The sequence below is a fragment of the Ricinus communis genome, chromosome 8 (genome assembly GCF_019578655.1).
Source record: "Ricinus communis isolate WT05 ecotype wild-type chromosome 8, ASM1957865v1, whole genome shotgun sequence".
Lineage (NCBI taxonomy): Eukaryota > Viridiplantae > Streptophyta > Magnoliopsida > Malpighiales > Euphorbiaceae > Ricinus > Ricinus communis.
In genome coordinates, this window is record NC_063263.1 from 19337163 (window position 1) to 19355150 (window position 17988).

The 17988-nt window shown below is 29.4% G+C and overlaps 3 protein-coding genes across 4 annotated transcripts; 2 read left to right on the plus strand and 1 right to left on the minus strand.

Annotated features, from left to right (window-relative positions):
* The first annotated feature begins 2259 nt into the window (after positions 1 to 2259).
* Positions 2260 to 3359, plus strand: LOC8280412 (tetrapyrrole-binding protein, chloroplastic). The gene has a single exon (XM_002533397.4). It carries the CDS (start codon positions 2411 to 2413, stop codon positions 3197 to 3199), a length of 789 nt encoding a protein of 262 aa, XP_002533443.1. The 5' UTR covers positions 2260 to 2410; the 3' UTR covers positions 3200 to 3359.
* Positions 3360 to 4485: 1126 nt separating this feature from the next.
* Positions 4486 to 11527, minus strand: LOC8280413. Of its 2 annotated transcripts, none has more exons than XM_002533396.4 (13): positions 11361 to 11527; positions 10553 to 10629; positions 9958 to 10033; positions 9800 to 9872; positions 9663 to 9714; positions 9122 to 9183; positions 7623 to 7686; positions 6950 to 7007; positions 6761 to 6847; positions 6105 to 6198; positions 5528 to 5628; positions 5155 to 5202; positions 4486 to 5024 (listed from the first exon to the last, which is right to left on the minus strand). In XM_002533396.4, the coding sequence occupies exons 1-11, from the start codon at positions 11450 to 11452 to the stop codon at positions 5536 to 5538; spliced, it is 828 nt and encodes a 275-aa protein (XP_002533442.2). In that variant the 5' UTR covers positions 11453 to 11527; the 3' UTR covers positions 4486 to 5024; positions 5155 to 5202; positions 5528 to 5535. The 2 variants fall into 2 exon arrangements, with proteins under 2 accessions (XP_002533442.2, XP_015583430.1); XM_015727944.3 differs by having other exon boundaries at positions 5155 to 5214.
* A 1913-nt stretch (positions 11528 to 13440) lies between these two features.
* On the plus strand, positions 13441 to 14082 carry LOC8280415. The gene has a single exon (XM_002533395.4). The coding sequence runs from the start codon at positions 13474 to 13476 to the stop codon at positions 13873 to 13875; it is 402 nt and encodes a 133-aa protein (XP_002533441.1). The 5' UTR covers positions 13441 to 13473; the 3' UTR covers positions 13876 to 14082.
* Positions 14083 to 17988: the final 3906 nt, after the last annotated feature.

A 17988-nucleotide genomic window follows, 5' to 3' on the forward strand; every position in this document is an offset into this window, starting at 1 on the left:
TAACAACGTGTAGTAATTTATATAATATTAGAACTAATTAATATATGTTTTAAGATTATTTTTATATTGCTATACTAATAAAATTTTAAAATATTAAAAATGAATTAAGAATATTTAAAAATAATTAATTTACTGTTATTTATTATAAATTAATATTAAATTTTATCGTAATTTTTTTATAATCTAAAACTGATATGTTTTTGTTAGTTTTGATACTTTTGAAAAATTTCCAAGTTAATTATATGTTAAGTTTTGCAATGAACAAGTGGAGCGGGTGGGTTCCATTATGTCTTGTGTTAGTAGAGTGGAGCCCCGGCAAGAGATTGGTGCCCAACCCAATGGCTCAGTTTTACCATATCATTTTGAGTAAGGGAACTTTCTAAATGTGCATTAAAATAGAAAAAAGAAAGATCGTTGTTATTGTGTAAGTTATTTTTCTAATTTCCCTTTTTTAAGATTTATGATGCATATATTTTTATAATTTTTCAATTAATTTTAATTTTTTTAATTATTTTTTACTCATTTTTCAATTACTTTTCAGTTATTTTTTTATTTTTTTAGCTAGAACAACTGAAAAGAAAATTTTAAAAATTATAGCTGTATTTTTTCATATTTTAACAAAGTAAAAATAAGAAAATTATAACTTTGACAAAAATAAAAAATATTAGTATTTTTGATACTTTTCCTCTGAGTAATTATGTTATTTTGGTTTGAGCACAATTTGGCCGCTTTTCTTCTTTTATTTATGGGTAATTTAATAAACTACATGCTACACAAAACAAAATACTCTTTTTTTGTATTTATTACAAAAAATGAAAATTCACTAAATATGAAAAAAATTAATAAATATTTTTTTTCACTTGAGTTAAATTTTAAGTGTAGCTCCTACTTTCTTTATTTTGCTGGGTTTAAGTATCATATAAATGGTAATGTACCATCACTGCACAACAACTAGCTCAAGTTTAAGGGTGTGCATAGATCGATTCGATCTGAAAACCAAACTGAAAAATCAAACTAAATTTATCAAAATTATAAATCGAAATTGAATCAAAATTGTACAAAACTGAATCAACTGAACTAAAATACTTCAGTTTGATTATATTTGGCAATCGGTTTATATATTTTATTTTGATTCCTAACATAATATTCAATTTTACTTGATGGATGCTTTAAATTTTAGTAATAGTTTTTTTTTAAAAAAATAGAATAGCTGATAAAAAGGGAGAAAAAAAAGAAAAAGAAAATTCAAAATATCCAATCTTTGAAAGATTGAACCTAGCAAGGTGAAAGGAGAATAAAGGCGCATTCCACTGGGCTAGTCGTGTTTAACTAATAAATATCCAACATATCTAAGTCCAAATTTGTTGGTTCGATTTTAAAGTCGAACCTAATCAATATCTCTAAATTTTATTTAAAATTGAAATTCAAAGACTGAACCAATTTTATAAAAATCAAACCCAATTTATTATATTTGATTCGGTTTTAGTTTAATTTTTAAGTTTAACTGACTACTGCATACTCCTACTCAGGTTGCTGCAAATAAGAGTATTAACGGTGATTTATGTCTTCACAACTCGTTAGCTTAATTCTTTTTCTCGATAAAAATCATACTCTATGGAATCTTGATGAACATTACCGACGCTTTTTGATTAAAAAGTTTTAAAAAAATATATATAGAAAAAGAGAGTATAACTTTGCCTTATTGTGTAATTTAACATTAAAATATAATTGGATTAGAGATATAATTGAACACTCTAATGGATTGATCAATAGATTCCTCTTGCTAGAGGGTCGATATAATTAGGAGGCAAATTTTTTGAGTAAAATAATAAATAGATTTTTTATGAGTTAAAATTTGATTTACTATCTGTGTCGGATTCATGTTAGATTTGGAGTTAAATTTATAGATATATATTATCCGAATCCAATTATATTTAGTTTTTATTATTTAAATATTATTAAATGTTTGGGTTGTATTAATATATTTAATTTTAAATATTTGGATTGTATTAATATATTGAACATTTCATTTTAAATACTTATATTGATTTTCTTGGGGGCTTCCATTGTCTTTTTGGTGACAAAATATACTTTCTTGTTTATGTATCTAAAAGAGTTGATAATAATAACAATAATGATACAAAAATCTTGAGAGAAAGAGAGTATCCAACCTCACCCACATCTAACCAATCAAAATCCTTCATTGTATTACCTTTGGTGACCTTTTCACTTCCTTCTTCACAAATTCCTTATCTCCCATCACTCCCCACCCCACTTACACATATCTCCTTAAGCCTCCATCAAACCCCCATCACAACTCTTCTCTACTCTCTACTATTACTACCCCATCACCTTAATAACTTCTCCTCACCATTTCTCCACCTTAATTTTCTCACTCTCTCTCTTTCTTATGGCCACCAATTCTCTACAATCCCTCCACCACAACCACCATTCCCTCCTCAAGCTCCAACATTCAGACACCACCACACCCTCTTCTCTTTTCCTCAAACCAACCACCACCAACACATCTCTCTCCCTCTCCATTTCCTCCTCCTCTACCACCACCCCCACCACCACCACCACCTTTTCTATCTCCCCTACCACTTCCACTACTCCCTCAACTTCACAAACCTTTTCCCTTGACCTCCTTCAACAGCATCTCTCCGCTCAAAACTTCCGCCAAGCAGATGAAGAAACTCGTCGCCTTCTCATAGTTCTTGCTGGTGAAGCTACACAAAAGAGGGGCTACGTCTTCTTCTCTGAGGTACAGTTCATCTCTGAAAATGACCTCAAGGCTATTGATGAACTATGGAAAAAATACAGCAACAACAAGTTTGGTTACAGCATTCAAAAGAGAATTTGGCAGCAGAAGGCTAACAAAGACTTCACCAAGTTCTTTATCAAGGTTGGGTGGATGAAGAAGCTTGACACTGAAGTTGAGCAATACAACTATAGATCTTTTCCAACTGAGTTCATTTGGGAGCTGAATGATGAGATACCTGAAGGTCATTTGCCTTTGACAAATGCACTTAGAGGAACACAACTTCTCAATTGCATTCTCACTCATCCTGCCTTTGATGTCGAGGAAGAGGGAGAAGAAGAAGAAGATAAAATTGATGATGGAAATGGAGGACTTAAAGGATTGATGGGCTCTAAGCCATTAAGCAAAAGTGTTTTTAAACCAGATTATAGCTTTTGATGAGTTGGAAAATTCAAGCAGACACCCAGTACAGAAAAGAAAAAGAAAAAAAGAAACATGGAATTTGGGCTTTTAATATATGCAATGAAAGTGTTATTAATTGAATTGTATCTTTAATTCTATACTCTTTTTAATCTCATATTGTTTTTGTTCTGTTTTCTTTCTTTGCCTTTCTACATTTTTCCTGTTTTTTCTCCTTTCTTCTGGCGTTACTATTAAGGAGAGCGCAGTTATGTGAAAAATGGTACTGAAGGATATTAAAATGGAGAATTGGAATGATTAGGGGAGATGACGGAGAATTAGTGTTTGCTTAAGAATGCTTTATTATTTTAAGGGGAATGAGGACAAAGAAAAGCCTGCCTCTTTTGTTCCTTTGCTTGATTGCTTTCACACGAACGTTTAAAGCACTTGTTGGCTATTTCTTCCTTCGCCTTTCTATTTATTCATTTTCCATTAGATATACGGAGAAAAGGACTTGCTTAAAATTTTTCATACATAAAAAACAAATCTACAATTTACACTTTTCTTTGATAATGTTTTATATACATAGGAATTTCATAAATAGATGAAGGTATGTTATTGTCATTGTTAAATTGGTATGATGTTGTCACTGTTAACAATTTAACATATATTGGCATAAGGCTACACCTAAACTGACTATTACGATTCATGAACCATCGGTTCACACAGTCCATGAACATAGGACCGACTGATCTTGATTCACGGTTCCGTGGGCATTGAACCGGCTGGTTTCAATTCACAATTTCAATCCTGCCAATCTAATAGTGTGACAAAAAGAAAAGGGAAAAGAATCTTTTTTGTTTTTATGTGATTGAAACTGTAACCATCAGTTCCTAAACCAGAACTGATGGTTCAGCTGGCAGGAACTGAACCGAACAATGTCCCTCTGATTCCAGGCTAATGAAGACATGATTACAAATTCCGAACCCGAATCAGCCCGTAGCTAGGCCTATATCAGGCCCTGATACATAGACATTGTGGTACTAACATGGTTATGACATTACTAATATAGCCTTACATATCGCATTATCTCTAACTTGTTATAAATCAAAATCACCAAAAAAAACTGTCAAAATCGAAACCACATAGTACCTTAGTAATATCCAAGTCATTTCATTGTTTACATAAATATCTATTTACATATATTTATAAGGTAAATAACATAATTTTCTTTTTTTATAAAAAAAAAAAAAGAAAAAGAACTGATTGCTAAGAATGACAACCACATACTTCAATCTGTCATGAACAGAAATAACATACAGAAGTTGTCAAAATGTAAAGCACAAAACACCTTTTAGTAATTAACAAAAAAACCCTGCAAATTTCTATTTTCATTAAGGATCTTGCATTGGTCCAAAAAGAAAAAAAAAAAAAAAATTTAAAGGATCTCCACAAACTGCACTCTGAAGTATGTACATGTCTGAGAGATCTATTTGTTCGTTATAAAATCAATTGAAATTTTCACAAAACAAGTAAAATGTGAACTTTAGTTCTTTCTCCCCACCAAGTTGCAGCCTGAAAACTATTTTACCCTCTCCGTGGTACTAATTTAAGGTTAAAAGGAACCTTTATCTCCAACAGTTCAGTGCATTGACTGCATATTTCAAACTTTGTCTGATCACTGTCCCTTCCTTCAGGGTGAACCTAAACCTTCTATATGATACTCTTTTACAGACTACTTTACAAACATATAGATCAAGAATATTCTTCATTTTCTGTGTATCTACAGAAAAGCTTTCCTCAACAAACAGAAGTACCTCGTTAGTGAACCCCAAACCATATAGAAGCTACTGCCGTTTGTCTCCTGCAAATAAATTATAGATTATGAATCAATTTGCAGATAAATCATGAATATAATTCATGCTTTAGTCTTTTTCTCCAGAAGCAAAAGTATATCAGAACAATTGATTAGCACACTTAATAAACAGAAATACCTCGTAAGTAAACTGCAAAACTATATATAAGCAACTGCCGTTTGTCTCCTGCAAGTAAATCTACAGATTATGAATAACTTAGCAGATAAATCATGAAAATAATTCATGCTGTAGTCTTTTTCTCCAAAAGCAAAAATATATAAGAACAATTGATTAGCACATCAAGCAAATTATTATCCCCTAACCATAATTCAGAGAATCACAATTTCAACAGTTCATGCATGTGGCTCATTCATGCAAGTAAATTAATCTACATCCTCCAGATTGACCACCAATTTTATGGCAATAGCAATTTGCAAATAGTCAGAGATGATGCTAAAGAGAAATTTAGTTTCTCCATGCAATGATCATGTATTGAAGGAACCACACCTACCAAAGACACTATGCACAGGGACAAAGTCTCCTGGTATGCCGATGTGAACCATCACAAGAAAGCATTGATTGTGTTCGAGTGTACAAGCATGCTCCTGGGTTCTGTGACATAAAAGTGAAATACATGATGTCAGCTTCAAAAATACTTATTCATGGAATATTCTCCCTCCCGGCCTCATAATTTCTATTTATTTGGAGCTCAGAAATTAAGAAAAAAGAAATTCTAACATGCATCTTCAGGATCTTGAATAAAAGATATGAAACATGAGAATTTCGTCAGGGCACAAAATAAGAATTATAAAAATATATTACATCTTTCACGACGTTGCACACATGATTCAGGAGGTATAAATTCTAAAAATATAGTACCATGACCTAAGATCCAGCCACATCCGAGTAGTTGTAGCATCATGAATAGTTAACAATCAAGAGCCAAATTATTAACTAGGAACTGATGCCTTGACAGCAGCTAAAGGCACTGCTACACCACATATTTGTCCTCATTTAAAGGCCCAAATGCTTCCAATTTTATTATCTGTCCAAAAGTTACTGAAGCTTCAAAGCAAAGTGAGAAGTACCAAGTGTTTAGGAGCAATATCAACAACTTCAGCAGGTTGATCTGTTCCCATGCTTGCTAAACATGCTCCTCGGCAACTCATATATTTCTGCATACTGTGCAGTAAGAAACATTACCACAATATTAAATAACCTATTAGAAAATGAAAAGCAGTAAATAAATAATGCACTCCAGATTGCACTCTTATGACATCTAGATTCTATCCTCTGAAGATAGATCGAACAGATATCATGCTAATAAGTTTCCTCTAGCATTTGGTGGGGAAAAAAAAGAAGAAGAAATTCCTTCTTAAGTATTCAAGAAGGTAAGGAACAAAACTGACTGAGAAAGGGAGAGGATGGCATAAATTTGTGGTAGCTTCAACAATTTAGAAGCTGAAGATCCTCGTTATGATCAAACACTTGCAATGAGTTAAGTTCTTTTTGCTGCAGTCAGCATAACAAACACAAATTTTATGTTATTCCATCCTCAACATTATATTTAGAAACTTAACAAGCCTTTATAAACACTGGAAAGGAAACAATCACTCAGCAATTTTTTTTTTAATCTCTTTCTTTTATTCCCGCCTACCCCCCCCACCCCCCCCCCCCCCCCCAATCTCATTTTTTGTCCTACACACAAACAACTAAACAAAAACTAAAGTATAACGATACTTACATATCACATTGATTGAGCACCAGAAGCTTATTTAAGACGCATGACTGTCCATTAGACTTGCAAGCCGAATCACAGGACTCACCTTGCCTATCAAAAACCAAGGATAAATTCATAGGAGTAAGCTCCAATTGAATAATTCATTTGCTCAAATGGAAACTGAAGACAACTACCATCATCATGCTAACCCACCTCCCAATTATTACATTAATGCCCACTAGTCTTGCCTCTAGTTGTCTATAATTGGCACCTGTTTCAGTCAAAACGCAAGAGAACTTAACATAATGGGAATTGATAAACAATGCCAACATGGATAAACAAAATTAGGCTCCACTGTCAAGAGCTAAACTGTCAAAAGGGATCCAACAATTTCCCTTTCTAAAATGAAGAAAGAGAAAAGAAAAGGATCATTCAGATTGTGCTATTAAATCACAGTTTAAGGATCCTACTACTAATTAAATTCATTGATCCGTGAAACTTACCAAACGGATATACTAAGAGAACAAGAAAATAAAAGAAAATAAAAATGCTTAACTAGATTACAATTTGCCCATCCCACAACTCACTGGAAAGAGAGAGGTAGGCGTTTGGTAGTGTAGAAACTAGATTTAACGCAGCAAGAAACAAATCAAAATATTGCTAAACATAAAACAAAAATCCTCTCCTTCACCTACCGACTCCTCCACAAATGAAAAAAGAAAGAAAGAAAAGAAGAAAAGGTTAATATAAAAAGGTTACAAGCATACGGAAAAGTACAAGAATGTTCTACTCAATTTAACTTATAGGCACTTCGTGTTGCTAAAATATGTAATTGGTATAAAGCTGAAGGCTAAGGCTGAGCAACATAACAGAAAAACCTACACACCTGTAGAATTTGATGGCAGGGAAAAGCAGTGATGGAAATCACTCAGATAAGCATTTTCGTGAACCTGCAATATTCATACTTATTTCAGGTGCAATATCATTGCTATTATTAACAAACTAATACGATTAGCAATCACATTGAAATCAGATATAAAAATTTCTGTTCATGTTAGCATTTTACAAGGCTACCAGTTGGAGGCAGCATATAACTATATTTACCTCAAGTTTTAATTCGTCTTAACGTGTTTGACATTAAGCCTAACAATGATTTCACAAGTACTAACATATTATTATGATTATCATCATTGCCATCATTGTGGCAGTTGCTCATATTATTTTGCAACCATAACAATCGATATTATCTCTTTTCATAAAAGTTAATCAACAAGCAAAGAAAGAACTAGTATGCAGAATGCATAAAGCACAATAACAAAAGTGAAGTTACAACCTGCTATGAGTATAACTTGCAGTATATGATACAAATGAAACTCAAAGCACTTGTATCTTGACATTGCTGAACAAAATAAAATAAAATAAAATACCAAGGAATAACCACTTTCATATTAACCAAGGAGATTCTTTCCATAAAACACAGTTAAGAAAAGCTGCCCATATCAAATCCATAGTTTGCCTTCTTTAATTCTTTTGCAGCCTCAAAAAAAGTTCACCTCTCCTCAAAAATCCTAAAAGAAATTGTCCTTTGTTTCTATCTAAGAGACCTTTACAGTTCCTTATTTCATTTGTCGGAACTGCTTATAGCCTTGAACACAAACAAATGATATTACATGTCTTTTCATGTGAATAACATTTTCATCTTGCTTATATGGACCTAATTATCACTAGATCATCTTTCCAAAACATACTAAGGCACTAAAAATATTACAGAAATGCTTGTCCATATGAAACATCAAGAGGAAAGGAAAATAAAATGTGAACACAATAAGATAATAAACAGAGACCAGAGTGCAAGAATTCCATGATAACCAAGAATGAAATAGGAAAGACAATGCAAAGAACTACAGTCATCCAAACAATTAATGATCACTGTATCTCCATTTTCTACTCTTACAGCAAACTCTAAATTTCTAAAGAAAGAACCCTGCCTTAGTGCCATAAAGTTCCTTCAAGTAAAAGTTCAAAACCAATTTCTTGTTGCTCCTTTTCCACAGATTATATTCACAGACGATATGTGCAGAGCATAAGTCGCTCTAGAATATGATCCATTAACTAAAGCTCCAAATCTTGGAAACAACTCCAATGAGTTATCCTACTTTCCACTACCAAATGTCTGTCTTTAATTGCATAGTTATTCAATACTTAAAAAAAAAAAGAGCCTAATGGGTTAGTCCTCAGGCAGAGATCATGCCATCTTCCATCTGTTATTTAAAAGGCTAACATTCTAGATTAAAACACTCCAGTCACCTCTAAGGGATATCATTCCAAACATTATTTTATCAGAACATTCAGAGAAAAAATACTAAATCAGTAAGTAGAACTCACCACACTCTCAGAATTATGACGGCACCTCCCAGCACAGAAATCAAACGTACTTGTATATGTCCCTGCCATAAAAGAATGCAGATGCCAGTTATCATTATAGAAAGTATATTAAATGGTAGGCATAAATTTCTCTCATTTCAAGTCCCTTCAAAATTGCAGGCTCAAACAACAAGTGGACCTCATCTGTGAGCACCAATCACAAATAGCAATCTCCTATCAAAATTTACTATTTTTTATTTATACAGCTTTCAACTCCTCAGCAAAGTATCGATTGTCCAAAAGTTTCTTGCATGAGATCCAACAAGTAATTAACCACCCCTGCTACCCCCCACCCCACCACACAGACACAGATACAGACACACACACACAAATCCAGTATCTTCTCAGTAAAATACAACTTAAGTATATTCCGGATTACATTGTCTATAGGAACCATCTCTGCTGTTAAGCATCATTTTGAACATTTTTTGGCAATTTAAGTTGATTTTCAACCTTTTTCTGACATATAACAGAAGGGGGAAAATCAATGAAAGAAAAAAACCTGCAGTTGCCGGCTTGGCTATTTTCAACTTCATGACTTCTTCCTCCTGTGTCTGCAGAATAAATCCAAGCAATAAGTCTCATTCTGCAGTTTACATGATAAAAGCAACCAAATCCAATAGGTATTCAAGAAAATACCCTTGCAGGATTCAGGCAGCATGAGACACAAAATTCATAGGAATTGCAACAATGTGAAAGAAGGTTGCATCCACTGCAACCAAGAACAAATTTTTCATTAGCTTTTCTAATTGTTGTAAAAGGAGAAAACCTCAGAGACATGCTAAGAAAGAACTCACTGACAAGAAAATTTCTCTCCTCTCACAGGGCAGCAGCGGGACTGTGGATCTAATGATAGAGCATCACATACATGGCCTAGAATGCAAAAATTAAGATGAAAGTGGGTTTAGTTCAAGGAATTAATATACAGGATAATAAGTCCAACACATTCTCAAAGAAACTGCAAATTTTTTTTTTCCCATTTAAGTTAGTCAATCATGCATTTCAATGCATCATTACAGGTTTCATACCTCATACATCAGACAATAACATTTATATTATAATAGTATTTGCATTCTGTTATGCTATTATGTGTATTAAAGATAAAAAGGTGTTTCAATGCATATTTCATGGGTTGCAGGTTCTGAGAGGGTATCTCTTCAAAATATTTTGAATTTAACTAAAGTTTTTAAGGGGAAAAGCTTTTCTTGTCTTTTATTAGGCTAATCTTGCTTAGCTTTATCAAAACAAGAAAAACAATTTCCATCAGTTCATCATCTATTAGAAAAAATTTATTACTGTAAATGATCTTCATAAATGCATTTCAAGATCCTCAAATAAAAATCCAAAAGTAGAGCTTGATAAAAATACCAAAGAAATAAAGAGAATTCTCACCATTATCATCAGATAGTAGAAATCTTCCTTGAACAGTGGTTCTGCAAATTTTCATTTCATGAAAGCCAATATCCCTCCTGCAGTTCAGTAACAAGAATCCACAAATATATACATTATTCAGACAATAGGAACTAGAACTCAAATAGAGAAAGGAAAATAGAAAAGAAGTAAAGAAATTCAATCTGAAATCATATCAACTCTGAAACCGGTGCTTCCTTTTAAAAAAGAAAGTGGATAAATGACATTTCCTAGTAAATTTGTAAGGATTTTAACCATCTATTTATGTTTGCTTCACTTCTATTTCTTTCTTCAAGGGACGTTCTGTTTTTATTCTACTTGATATAAAGAGGATAAGGATTTTAGTCCACTCTACTTTGATCAATCGAAATGATATAGTCAGTAAAATGGCAGCCCGAGGAATCTTACAATGTATCCATCTTGAAAACCCCAGGGTAACTAAAACAACTACTTATGCCACACAGGCCCTTGATCATCTCAATGCATCTCGCTACAGAAACCCTATTCTTTCTAAATCTCTTCAAAAAAATAAAAGGTTGTAGGTTTTTCCAGTCTATTAGCAATAAGTGGAATTCCTATTGAAACTAGTAAGATGGTTTGACAAAATCTTGAAATCAATAATCAAGAAACTGAAAAGTGAGTATGGAAACTTAAAAATTTATGCAAATAATCTACATTTTGGAGTTCTATCAGCATCATGAACAAGAAGATTCCCAAAAGCCACATGCATTAGCATGAAATGAACTGGATTATTCAAAAGAATTTTTCTTTAAAAAGATAAAAGTCATACCTGATTGAAAAAATTACAGGTAAAAATTGAAGGATGAATAGAGGGAAGAGTATACAGGGTGCATTTAATCCAAATTTCGACATACTTCTCATTGTTATCGCAGACTAAAATTTTTGAAGATTTATTGAAGATCGATAAATTAGGGTATTTCCCTCTTCTTCTATTAAAGAACAGTTAACCGAACAAAATGGGAAAAAAACACCATTTATAAGCCCCTAGACTTTCTCAGTATTGCCTATTACACCCTGAATTTTTATTCTGTCATACTGAATTTGAGGACTTCTTCCTTTTTTCTTTTTTGTTTTCTATGGCTAATTTATTCTATTAATATATCTAAAATATAATAAAGGCTCAACAGTACAAATAATTTATAACTTAATAACCTATAATAAAACTTACTATTTGTTGCTCAACATTGTTCAAACATAATTACTACTTAAATCACTAATTTAATATGTAGAAATACCTCTAAAATATATTTTTTAGTAAGTTATTAAAAATAAATAATATATTTGGTTCTTAAAATAATAAATATAGAAAGTCCCTAAATAATAAATTTAGATGAGATTCTCAATACACTAATTAAAAAAAATTTTAAAAATATAAAGTTTAAATACGATATTTACAATTTTCTCGAATAGATATTATAAATCTAGAGCAAATATTTATTAAGTTGATAGTTGAATTATTCTTTACCAAAAAATGATATTTGAATTACTTAAATATTATTTAAAGATTTTTTTTTTTAGAAAAATAATAAATATTTTTTTAATCATCAATTTTGTCATCATAATAAACTATAATTTTATTAGATATTTTATCTACGTTTAATGAAAAGAAATTAGTTCATCAAAAGAGCAAATATTTATTAAGTAGATAGTTGAATTATTCTTTACCAAAAAAAATAATATTTGAATTACTTAAATGTTATTTGAAGAGTTTTTTTTAGAAAAATAGTAAATATTTTTTTAATCATCAATTTTGTCATCATAATAAACTATAATTTTATTGATATTTTATCTACGTTTAATAAAAAAATTAGTTCATCAAAAGATTAAATTTAATTAAATATTAAAATTCTTCAATATGTATTTGATTTAATTTGTTTTTAAGAATTTATATTTTTATTAATTTATTAAAAAAAAGTATATAATTTTATCATGTTATGACTTAAAATTGAAAAATCGAATTTTTAAGTTGATATAATTAAATCTCTATAATACTTAGAATGGATATACAACTGAAAATTTAAATGTATCAAATTTAAGATATAAAATTTTTAATAAATAATTTATATTTGATACATATAATTTTTATTTTGATATGTATATTTATTTTTTAATAAATAAAATTTCTATTTATATTTAATTGTATTATTTTTAATTTAATATTAATAAATTATATTTTTAAGTAAAATAATAATTCTACTCTTAAAAAATAATATTTTTATATATTTTCAATATCATATAAATTAATAGATTAATGTTTTAAATAATTATTTTTGAAACCAATTAATTCTATTTTCATTAATTAATAAATTAAAAATTTTAATTATATAATAAATTTTAATTTTAAAATATAATAATATTACTTATATTTATAGTCATAGTATTTATATATATTATATTAAGATCAATTAAAACTGTGTTTTAAAATAATTGAAAATCAATAAAACCTAAAATACTAAAGAATCAAGAAATAATATTATTCTTATTTTTTAAAATATTATAAATAAATATAAAAATTAAAAATTATATTATTTTTATTAAATTTGTATGTTACTGTTTATAATTAAAATAATTATAATAATCATTTATGAATAAAATATATTTATAAATTAAAATAAATTTATTATATTAAATTAAATAATTACTATAGATTAAAAATTAAAAAATCGAAAGAAATTCTTTGCTTACCTCGAATGATTATAAAATTATATGAATTATATATTTATACGAATAAATCATATATTAAAATTATGTAATTATATACTTTGAATCAAATTAAAACTTCAATTCGAACGACTAAATAAGTTTGATAAAACGTTGTCGTTTTAGGCAGCTAAAGCTATTTACGACCTAGCAACGGTATCCCATCATCTAACCTCGCGAAAATGGCAGGGAATAATCAACACCTGCTACGCCTGGTTCTCTCATGCCGCAAAATCACAGCTCAAGTCACAAATCCTAACACCTCAACAATCATAGCCATGGCTTCTTCAACTGAGCAAGAATTCCTCGCGCAATATCGGGCCAGACTCAACCGATTCCCTCGATCTCACAACTTTTGGGACGCTAAAATGGCGTCTCGTGTAGGCGAGAAGTTAGGGTTTCGACTTAAAGAAATTGGAGTCACTAGCATAAATATTGATCTCGATGAAGAGCTATCCCGTCCGATTCATTACAGGAAGAGAGTGTTACCGTTGTTTGATTCGGTGAAACGCGTCGGTGTTGACGTTGGTGGAGTTGATAAATTGGGAGAGATTGGGCCTGTCGAGATAAGGATTCAAAGATGAGCTCCTTTTGTTTTTTCTCTTCTCTTAATCAATTGTAATTTTATTTGATTTGATTCTAATTTGAGAGGCAATAATGAAAAATAATTTAATGATTTTTGACACTAAAGATATAGAGATGCAATTAAAATTGTATACTTTATGTATCTAAATTTTGATGTTTTGAGATGTTAATAGTGAATCTGAATGGAAACCCATTCTTCATTAGTATTTGGAAAGTCTAAGAATGCAATTGAATTGAATTCTGTTAGTCAATTCTTGTGTTTGGAATGTAAGTAGGCATGGCATTTTAAAAGAAATGAAAACAGACTACATAAAAGACATTTTTTTGCATGAATTCAAGTTGCAGATGAATCATTCTAAAGCTCGGAGTGATTGTTTGAATTGACCGAACTGGAGTTCTATAGGGCATCATTCTAGTTTTCAGTTAGTTTTAGATAGCTGAGGAGAAATCTAGTAGGATGATGATTCACTGAGGACAAATATTCTCTAAGAGTAGAACCTTGTAAAGTAAACGCATCGGTAATGAATTGTTTTGCGAACTGATATCATAGCTCAAAGAAAGAAAGACGGTGGAGGATGGGAAAATAGAGACAGTCAGCTAGAAGCTTTATTCTGCAGATGATAGATCAGATCCTTAAGTTATATAAGATTATTCCAAAGAAGATGGAGAAGCGCACTCGGAGATGGGAGGTAGACAGTGTCTTTATGAGGCAATAGGTAATTTGCAGATTGTAGGGTGGTAGGCTTGGTTAGTAGACTACTAATAATGCTGTGGAATGATTTGTGCTCGAGTTCCTTTATACCCCTCTCTCTGCTCTCTCTATTTGAGGACATTCTTACGAATCAAATCTTCCATCTGTTTGGTTTTCTCGGATAAACTTAATGTTGTTTTTGCTGAGCTCTCTTTGTTATATCAGTTCTTCTTTTGGCTAGTTACATAGTTGCTTGGGTGGGGAACGTTCATCACATAAGGTCCTCCTCAGGTGGTCTCTCTCCTCTTTTATTAATAAAAACGACTGAGCAAATAAAAGAGGAGTCCGCTCGAACGTTATTTCTTCTCCAATGTATTTTCCACAGGATAACATTTGACCTCTAAATGCACAAGGTTCAATTATCTCAATAAGATAAACAAAAAAAGGGAAGATTAAATTGGCATCTTCTGATATGAGAGCTAACCATCTTAGAGGTGAGGAAGAAATCAATTTTGAAGAATATAATGGAGAATATGAAAGAGAAAAGAAAAATGGAAATTATCAATTTGAATTTGATGATAATGACGTTGAAGGACAATATTCAGCTTCATGATATGATTCATTGTGCTTTGAATTGATAAGTGTTTTAAGTCACTTTAATTTAGTATAACTAAGATTAAGAACTTTACTTAATTTTAGTAATTATGATTATCGCAAATGAACTATCAAGTGCTTTCGAATAGTCAATCCTTTGCAAGTTTCAGGAAGAAAGTTCTAGAATATATTTTTGATTGTAGAACTATTTTGATTTTGATTCAGGCAGATCATTATTGCTAAAGTTTACAGCTGTATGATTATAATCATATCTTAAGTGAAAGTTTTGCTTTAGTTAGTTTATCAAAGTTAATCAAAGTGTTCTTTTTGGGCAAATGGAAACAAATTTGGGTTACAAATTAATGGGAAAATTACTATCATCCCTTTAGGTTTGTCACAATGTGCAATTCCAATTTTGCATTTTCAAAAGTGAATTAGTGCCTCTCTTGTGTTTGTTTTTATTAGACATTTGATAGATTAGATCTTAGTATTTATCAATTATTTTTATTTTTTATTTTTTAATAATATGAAAGTTTTATACTGCGCATTAAGCGTAGATTTAATTCTACTATTCGGTTATCACTTAAATTGTCATCCTCCATCTAAAATATAAAATGAATTTGAAACGTTAATATACCACTGTACCAAGATACTGAGACTAAATAGCCATTCAAAGAAGAAAGCTAAAGAACTAAACATCTATCTTGATGAAACGTTGAAAATTAATGAATTGGGTCAATGCAAAGTTCACTAATGGAATTTGACTTAATTCCAACTAATATCATAATGACTAAAACTAACTATTTAATTAATTAAACTGTTAATATTGATTAATTATTTGATTTTTTTTAATGACATAAAATTTCTAACACATATTGATTTAAAGAGTCGTATCAACTAATTAACCCGGTCTAAGATTATGAAAGCACTAAGCCAATAAATATAGATTTAAGTTTATACCACTATTATTTATTTATATTTTAAATGTTGATTTAATGTAGTTACTGCTTTAAATTGATAAAAAATTTAAATAAATTAATTACATACATTATTATCATAATTTAATACTAATCATACGTAAAATAATCTTTTAATAACACAAAATTATATATTCCATTTTTGTTAATGTTGCTAAACTTTATATTAATTTCTTTCAATTTAGTTACATATAAAAAATTACACAATTGAAAATAATGTTATTGCTAAATTATTCCACCTTAAGTTTATTATTTATTTATTTTAAGTAAAGTCTTATAAATATAATAAGTTGAAAAGATTTAAGATATTATATAGTTACTTTAATTATTAAAGAAATTACATAGTTATTTTGAATAACCTGTTTTGCAGACGTTTGGTTGATGTTTAATTGATGTAAAGATGGTATAGTATATATTGGATTGATGTTTGGTTGATTTTCCAATCTATAAAAAATTTGTCTTCAATTTCTTTCCTTTGGCTCATTCTATTTTTCTTTTGGTCTCTACTTCAATTTCCTTACAACGCTAAAAGTAATAATTTCTTTTGTAATGAACCTATATTAGAAATAAGAAAAAATTTATTTTCTAATCCATATTTGTTTAGATTTTAATTTTATTCATTGATTTTATTTATTTTTTTTGTAATTGAATGATTTTGGTAGTTTTTGGTTGATGGTTAGTTGATATGTGATTGATTTTATAACTAGTATGGTCGATGTTTGGTTGATTTTTAGATTTATGAAGAATCATCGTCAATTTTTTTCTTGAAGTATTATTTTTTTAAGATTTCAACTTTATTTTTCTTTTCTGATTTTTGTCATTTCAACTCTTTTTTTTATGTAAAAGAAAAAAGATTGTCATTTTAAATTTTTATTAAGATTTATAGGATTTTGCTCTTTGTAAAAAGTTTAGTTTTATTTAAATTTTATGTAAAATAAATTATTTTGGTTTAAACTCTTATTTTTTGCGTTAAATTGTTTTGGTTGATGTTTTATTAATTTTTAGATATATGAAAATTTATCTTTATTTTTTTTACTTTAATTGTTAATTAATTGTTGAATACTTCCAAAATAATAGTATTTTTTATTGAAAGTGTTGAAAAATATTAGAAATTGAATTTCAATTTCACATTAATGATTTCTTTCCTCTTTAAAAAAAAATTCTCATCCTGAAGTTGAAAGAAAAAATAGAAAATTCTATTAATATAAATAGAGTGAAAGCTCTTGCATAGGGTGGAAAAATTACTTTCTTTTAAGAAAAAATTAACTTTTGTGCAATAAAAAATGAATATTGTAAAAAAAGAAATATATGAATAATTAAGAAAATATCTTTCCTTATAAACAATTAAAAATCTCTATAACCAAAGAAAATATATGTATAGTATAAAAGAATAAAAGTAATATATGAATAATCAAGTAAATATTTTTCTTATAAAAATAAAAAATTTCTAAAATAAAAAGATAAAAAATGTGTATAATATTAAATAAGAAGCTGGCACCTTACTATCATATTTATTTCTTTCTTTTCCAAATTCTTTCATAAATTGAATAAAATATAGTAATACCGTATTTTTGCAAAAAAAAAAAGTTGGATAGAATACTTTTGTGAGCTTGTGTATTTAGGGGTATAAATTTTATTAATTTTGTAAAATTCTCAAATTTATAATTTTATAAATTTCTCAAATTAAATTATATTCGAAAAATCAAGTAAAATGGAATATTTTGATAAGTCTAAAGAATAAAAAATTATAAAAAAATTATCATTTACCGTCATATTAGCTCAAAAAATGTCTAACACAAACTATGAATGAGACAAATTTCAAATTTTAATTTGGAGGGAATAATTTTTTT

What these genes read in the sequence shown, in the direction of transcription:
- LOC8280412 (XM_002533397.4), top strand. Translation starts at nt 2,411, where the DNA reads ATGGCCACCAATTCTCTACAATCCCTCCACCACAACCACCATTCCCTC.
- LOC8280413 (XM_002533396.4), bottom strand. Translation starts at nt 11,452, where the DNA reads ATGAGAAGTATGTCGAAATTTGGATTAAATGCACCCTGTATACTCTTC. An exon ending in GGAGAGAAATTTTCTTGTCA is followed by an intron (nt 9,873 to 9,957) that starts GTGAGTTCTTTC and finishes TCTTGGTTGCAG; the next exon opens with TGGATGCAACCTTCTTTCAC. An exon ending in GTGCTCAATCAATGTGATAT is followed by an intron (nt 6,199 to 6,760) that starts GTAAGTATCGTT and finishes CTTACTGCACAG; the next exon opens with TATGCAGAAATATATGAGTT.
- LOC8280415 (XM_002533395.4), top strand. Translation starts at nt 13,474, where the DNA reads ATGGCAGGGAATAATCAACACCTGCTACGCCTGGTTCTCTCATGCCGC.